This window comes from Nyctereutes procyonoides, unplaced genomic scaffold (assembly GCF_905146905.1).
Source record: "Nyctereutes procyonoides isolate TBG_1078 unplaced genomic scaffold, NYPRO_anot_genome, whole genome shotgun sequence".
Classification (NCBI taxonomy): Eukaryota; Metazoa; Chordata; class Mammalia; order Carnivora; family Canidae; genus Nyctereutes; species Nyctereutes procyonoides.
Genome location: NW_026575120.1, coordinates 25,485,508 through 25,493,195, shown reverse-complemented (window position 1 = coordinate 25,493,195; position 7,688 = coordinate 25,485,508). Strand labels below are relative to the sequence as shown.

The 7,688-nt window shown below is 36.8% G+C and overlaps 1 protein-coding gene across 1 annotated transcript in view; it reads left to right on the top strand.

The window, feature by feature from the left end:
* The first annotated feature begins 264 nt into the window (after positions 1-264).
* GALNTL5 (polypeptide N-acetylgalactosaminyltransferase like 5) overlaps positions 265-7,688 on the top strand; it is a 49,470-nt gene continuing 42,046 nt past the window's right edge. Inside the window, exons 1-2 of the mRNA XM_055335482.1 lie at positions 265-523; positions 6,204-6,324. Of these exons, the coding sequence (XP_055191457.1) occupies positions 265-523; positions 6,204-6,324 (380 nt within the window). The remainder of the gene's footprint in view (positions 524-6,203; positions 6,325-7,688) is intronic.

Sequence of the window (7,688 nt, the reverse complement as noted above, 5' to 3'; positions counted from 1 at the left end):
TTTATAACCATGTTACACATTTTGATGTTAAGTGATCTTCTGAATATTAGTTTTAGTAGTGTTCACTAGTAGAAAACAAGATATACTTATCTTGTCCAAGTATATGATAAATACATATCAAAATGATCCTGTTCTTAAACACTGGAAATGGAGTTTAAGCCAAGTAGATGATCTACAAATCATTGAGATATCTAATATAGTTTCTTTTAAATCCTTCTGACTTAGGAAATTAAAAAACAGACCTTCAGAAATGCTAGATTTACAATGAGAGGTGTCACAGTTCAATATTTATTCTATGCATCCTTGATATTTGGGATCTGGACAACTCTGTCATATATATATATTTACCATAATCATGTGAGCAACTTGGAGACGAAAACCCAGGAGGCTGAATTAATTTGGTCCCTTGGAAAAAAATTGCAACAGCAAATTACCCACAGACCCCAGCAAATCCCAAGACTGCGTATGAGATTTGAAAAGCCTGATGAAGATGAAACTGCAGGAAAATTACTTTTTAAATTGGGTAAGTATTTTTTATTTTTCTGTTAGCCATTTTAAGGGAAACATTTGCCATAAATGTAATATTTGAAAGAGGCAAAGAATGTCTCTCTTAGAGCAATTCAATTTTTTAAATGATAAAATATTTCATATATATACAGAAAATAACAAATAGGCATGCATCACCTACATTTAACAATGTTTTATATAGTTTGCTATATTTGTTTCAGATAGTGTTCTTTTTTTTTACAAAATAAATGTTAATAGGTACCATCAAAGACTTTACCTCCTTCCTCCTCCTCCCTTTACCTCCTTGCTACCTCCTCCTCTCCTTCCCACCTCAGAGGTGGTAGTTAACCTGAGTTGATGGATATCTCTATTCACTTCCTTTATGTATGATCTCTAGCAAAATACAATATTTTATATTTTTAATGAGTTTGTAGATACTCCGGAGTGAATTGCAATGCTGCTGTGAATATGGATTATAAATCTTTGTATGGACATATTCTGTTTCTCTTAGGTAAATACCTAGGTTTGGTGCAGACAGGATATATGGTAGGTATATGCTTAACTTTAAGGGAAATTGTTTCCAACACAGGTGTGCCATTTAATATCTTCTCTGGCAATGTATGCTCCAAATCTTCACTAACATTTGACAGGGTAAGCTTTTTAGATTTTAGCTATTCTAATGGGTAAGTAATTGTACCATTGTGGTCTTAATTTGCATTTCTCTGATGACTAATGGTTTTGAGCACCTTTTCTATTTTTTTTTAAGATTTTATTTTTTTATTCATGAGACACACACACACACACAGAGAGAGAGAGAGAGAGAGAGGCAGAGACACAGGCAGAGGGAGAAACAGGCTCCATGCAGGGAGCCCGACATGGGACTTGATCCCAGGTCTCCAGGATCAGGCCCTGGGCTGAAGGTGGTGCTAAACCACTGAGCCACCTGGGCTGCCCCGTTTTGAGCACCTTTTCATGTGCTTACTTGCCACCCATCTATCTTCTTTTGTAAAGTGTCTCTTCAAATCCTTTGTCCATTTTTTTTCCTTTGTCCACTTTTAAATCAGGATACTTGTCTTCTAATGTTTAAGATTTTTTAAAAATGTATTTTGGATTCAAGTCCTTTGATATGTGAGTTGCAAATATTTTGTACAAGTCCATGCCTTGTCTCTTCATTCTCTTTTTAAATTGAGAAATAATTGACCTAAACCACTGTTAGAAGTCCAGCATAATGATTTGATCCATGTGTATATTGCAAAATGATCACCACAGTGTGGTTAACATCCATCACACACTGTTACATATTTTTTTTTTCCTGTGATGAGATCTGCCTTGGCAACTTTCGATATACAATATAGCATTGTTAAATGTAGTCACCATACCCTACATTTTTTATTCTCTTTAAAATGGTGTCATTCAGGAAGCAATATTTTTAATTTTGATATTCGGTTCACCTTATTTTCTTGTATGGTTCATGTCTTTTATGTTTTATTGAAGTAATCTTTGCCTGCCTCAAGTTCACAAAGATCCCCTTCTGGTGTTGTCTTTTAGAAATTTTAGGTTTTAGGTTAAACGTTACATTTTACATTAGGGCCACAATAATCCATTTTGAGTGAATTTGTGTGATGATGGGAGGTAAGGATCAATGTTCATTTTCTCTATGTGGATACCCATTTTGCACAGTATCCATTTGTTGAAAAACTTCCCTTTTTCCATCTTGCAACCTTTCAAAAATCAATTGACTGTTTTTGTTGAGTCTCTTTCAGAACTCTATTCTCATTCTTTTCAAAAATTGTTTTATTTATTCTAGGCCTTTAGCTTGTTCATATAGATTTTAGGAATAGTTTGTCAATTTCTTAAAAAAAAAAAAGCCTGCTGGTATTTTTAATTGTACTGGCTTTAAAATCAATTTGGGGAGAATTGGCATCTTAATAATATGGCTTTAGCTGTATCACACATATTTTGATACATTGAATTTCCATTTTCATTCAGTTCTATATATTTTTATATTCCCTTTGAGACCTTCTCTTTGGCTTATTTGGAAATAGATTAATTTTAGAGTCTTTGAATAAGTTTCTACTGTCTACTACTGACATCCAGTTTGACGCCATTATAGTCGGAAAGTATACTCTGTATGATTTCAATTCTTTTAGGTTTTCTGAGTTTTGTTTTATGATCCAGAATATGGTCCATCTCTGGTGAGTGCTCCATGCACACTTGAAAATACAGTGTATTTGTTATTGTTGGGGGCTGTGGTCTTCACGTACACATCAACTAGATCCTATTGGTTAGTTATATCGTTCAGTCCTCTATGTCCTTGCTGAGTTTTTGGCTGATAGTTCTGTCAATTGTTGAGAGGGTGTTGAAGACCCCAACTATAATTGTGGATTTGTCAGGTTCTACTTTAACTCTATCAGTTTTTGCTTCGTGTATGTGTATCTTGAGACTGTTTTTTGACGTGTTTCTATTTAAAATCATTTTGTCTTACTGGCTCACTGAACCTTTTATCGTAAGGTAATGTCTCTGTTTCTAGAAATTCTCTCTGCCCTGAAATCTATTTTATCTAATATTAACATAGCCACCCCTACTTTATTTCCTAAAGAAGGCTCCATACCCAAAGCAGGGCTTGAACTCAACGACACTGAGATCAAGAGCCTCATGCTCTATCAATTGAGCCAGCCAGGCATCCCAACTGCTTTTTTGAGTAACATTTGCAAGTAAATCCTTTTCTGTTTTTTTATCAATCTATCTATGTTTCACTGAAGTAAGTTTCTTATAGCTAGCATATTGTTGGAACATTTTTTAAATCTACTCTGTTCATCTATGCTTTTAATTGGTATATTTAGATCATTTGCATTTAAAACAATTATTGATGTCAGAGTTTCTCAGCCATTTTGTTTTTTGTGTGTTTCCTGTTTCTCAATCTTCCGTTTCTCTTATCTTTCTGTGGGTTACTTGAACATTTTCCAAATCTATCTTGATTTATTTAAAGTACTTTTTAAAAAGATTACTTTGTATGGCTTCATTAGTGGTGGCTGTAGGCATTATGTGATACATCTATAATTTATCACAGTCCCTTTGCATTGACGTTTTGACACTTCAAGTAAAGTGTAAACAGTTTCTTAGCCTTGTCAATTAAAAAATATAATTGTCTTCGTATTGAGCCCCACATCAGATGGTTATAACTGTTGCTTCAAACACCATATATGACTTAAGAAACTCATAAGAGTTTCTTAATGAGTCTTCCATATTTATTTGTATTTTTATCCATATTGATTTTTTGATGTTCTTTTTTTCTTTTCTGAAGTTCCAAACCTCCTTCTGTTATCATTTCTCTCTTTAAAGAACCTCTTTTTTTTTGCTCTTTAAGGGTGAATGTGCTAGTCGCAAATTCTTAGTTTTTCTTCACTTAGGAGTATTTTGATTTTCTTATAATTCCCAAAGGATATTTTTGCAGGATGTAGAATTTGCTGTTGACAGTTCATCTCCTTCAGCATTTGACGATGTTTTGTCACCTCCTTCTCTCCTCCATGATTTCAAATGAGAAATCCACAGTCATTCAGATTGTTCCTCTGTGAGTCCTGGGTCTTTTCTCCCTGGCTGCTTTCAGGAGTTTTCAGAAGTGTGTCTTCAGTTTTTAGAAGTTTAATTATGAGGTATCCTGACATGGGTTTCTTTGGTTTACCCTGTTTGGGGGTTTGCTCAGCCTCCTGAATCTATAGATGTCCAGCCTTGCTGAACTTGGGGAGTTCTCAGCCTTATTTCTGAGAATACTTTCCAGTCTCACTCTGATTCCTTTCCTTCCAGGGCTCTGATAATACAAAGATCAGCTCTTTTGTTGTTGGGACACAGGTTTTCTGTGCTCAGGCCTCCCTGGCCCTTTGGCTAGAGGGAACTGGCTGATCTTGGCGTTTTTTTTCTTTTTGGTTTTTCTTTTTTTTCTTTGCCTATCGGTGTTTTTTTTTTCTTTCTTTCTTTCTTTCTTTCTTTCTTTCTTTCTTTCTTTCTTTTTTATTCATGAGAGACATAGAGAACGAGGTAGAGACACAGGCAGAGGGAGAAGCAGGCTCCATGCAGGGAGCCCGATGTGGGACTTGATCCCAGAACCCAGGGATAACGACCTGAACCCAAGGCAGATGTTCAAACACTGAGCCACCCAGGTGCCCCCCTATTGGTGGTTTTACTTGAAGACTTCTATAGACCTCTGTCTGGGATTTATGGGAAGCAGCGGGCAAATCAGGAGCTCATCATATCCTTCCTCCATTCTGGAGATCAGCCTCAGGAATCTGCCTCCTCCTTTCGATCTTTCAGAGAACTTCCTATGCTTATCTATTGTGTCCTGTCCAGGATTTCGCAGGTGTAAGAAAGAGGGCCTCATGAAAATGGGGTTACTGGATCTTGAAGAAAATCCATTTTATATATAATACAGCCTTTTATATCCCTTTTCGAAAGCACTTGGTAGGGACGCCTGGGTGGCTCAGTGATTGAGCATCTGCCTTTGGCTCAGGGAGTCATCCTGGAGTCCCGGTAGACTCTGGCAACTGGCTCCCTGCAGGGAGCCTGCTTCTCCCTCTCCCTGTGTCTGTGCTTCTGTGTGTGTGTGTGTGTGTCTCATGAATAAATAAAATCTTTTAAAAAAAGAGAGAGCACTTGGTAGCTATTGGAAAAGAAAGTTTATTCTTCAAAAACAAAGAAAAATATAAATCCACTAAGGAAATGTAACTAGTTATATTAATCAACTTCTCTTTCTCTGAGTTGGAGTTATTCTTTTTTTTTTTTTAATTTTTATTTATTTACGATAGTCACACACACAGAGAGAGAGAGGCAGAGACACAGGCAGAGGGAGAAGCAGGCTCCATGCACCGGGAGCCCAACGTGGGATTTGATCCCGGGTCTCCAGGATCACGCCCTGGGCCAAAGGCAGGCGCTAAACCGCTGCACCACCCAGGGATCCCAGTTGGAGTTATTCTTAAAATATTCCATTACTGCTTATTTGTGGCATTATATATTGGTATCTCTAATGATTTTAACATATTTTGCTGCAGCAGTATGTGATGTCTACAGGCTTGTTCCTATTTAGTCTTTATTGTGACTTATTCTTACTGTGAGTATAAAATGACTTTCTGGATGCTCCTTCCAAGGAATTCTGTACTTTCCTAAATGATATTCTGACTCCTGTATTCTTAGACCATTCTTTTACTTTTAACTATTTTAGTTTGTGCTGTTTATCTTTTATGATTACATTTTGTTTCTTCATTGACATCTAAGAGTTTTTATTTTTAATAGGAAATTTATTCCATCTTCATTTATTGTTATGACTGATATGTTTGGGTTGGCCTCTGGCATCTTGTTCTATTTGCAATGGAATTTTGGGAGAGGGGTTCTAGCTCCCCTTTCCCACCTTTCCTAAATCCCTCAGAATAATTTCACACAACAGTTGTGAATCATGATGAGACCAAGGAGGTCGGGCACTTCTGTCCCTAGAGAGACTGAGTGACCAAAGACTAGCTTTTTGTTCATACTTTGCCAAGGAATCTGCCTGATTTTAGCCTATCATCTGGGGTTAGTGTAGGTTCCAGGAAATGACTCTGGCTCATTATAAAAGGAGTGAATTCAGGATATAGTTGTCCTTATTGTCCTTTATCAAAGTGATGGCAGTAAACCTATACTTATGTGACTGTAATTACCCTTTCTTGCAGGTAAGGATTTTAACTATTCAAACCCAGAATTTATTGATGGACTTTTAAAATATGGATTTAATACCATTCTCAGTAAAAGCTTGGGCAGTGACAGCGAGGTGCCAGATACCAGGAATAAAATGTATGTTTCTCCTCATTTTTTTACTGAGGTATAACTGACATATAAGACTATATTAGTTTCAGATGTACAACATAATGATTTGATATTTGTATATACTGCCAAGTAATTACCACAATAAGTCTAGATAACATTGGTTTACCATTACAAAAAAATATTTGTGTGTGTGTGATGAGAACTTTTAAGATCTACTCTCTTTGCTACTTTCAAATAAGTAGTATAGTATTATTAACTACATTTACCAGGTGGACATTACATCTCCATGACTTATTTATTTTATTTTATTTTATTTTATTTTATTTTATTTTATTTTATTTATTTTTTTTAATAATAAATTTATTTTTATTGGTGTTCAATTTACCAACATACAGAATAACACCCAGTGCTCATCCCGTCAAGTGCCCCCCTCAGTGCCCGTCACCCATTCACCCCCACCCGCTGCCCTCCTCCCCTTCCACCACCCCTAGTTCGTTTCCCAGAGTTAGGAGTTTTTATGTTCTGTCTCCCCTTCTGATATTTCCCACACATTTCTTCTCCCTTCCCTTATATTCCCTTTCACTATTATTTATATTCCCCAAATGAATGAGAACATACACTGTTTGTCCTTCTCCAATTGACTTACTTCACTCAGCATAATTCCATCCAGTTCCATCCACGTTGAAGCAAATGGTGAGTGTTTGTCGTTTCTAATGGCTGAGTAATATTCCATTGTATACATAGACCACATCTTCTTTATCCATTCATCTTTCGATGGACACCGAGGCTCCTTCCACAGTTTGGCTCTTGTGGACATTGCTGCTATAAACATCGGGGTGCAGGTGTCCTGGCATTTCATTACATCTGAATCTTTGGGGTAAATCCCCAACAGTGCAATTGCTGGGTTGTAGGGCAGGTCTATTTTTAACTCTTTGAGGAATCTCCACACGGTTTTCCAGAGTGGCTGCACCAGGTCACATTCCCACCAACAGTGTAAGAGGGTTCCCTTTTCTCTGCATCCTCTCCAACATTTGTGGTTTCCTGCCTTGTTAATTTTTCCCATTCTCACTGGTGTGAGGTGGTATCTCATTGTGGTTTTGATTTGTATTTCCCTGATGGCAAGTGATGCAGAGCATTTTCTCATGTGCATGTTGGCCATGTCTTATGTCTTCCTCTGTGAGATTTCTCTTCATGTCTTTTGCCCATTTCATGATTGGATTGTTTGTTTCTTTGGTGTTGAGTTTAAGAAGTTCTTTATAGATCTTGGAAACTAGCCCTTTATCTGATACGTCATTTGCAAATATCTTCTCCTATATTTATTTATTTTATAATGGAGCTTTGTTTTGCCCACCCCCTTCCTCTGGCAACCACCAGTCTGTTCTCTGTATTTA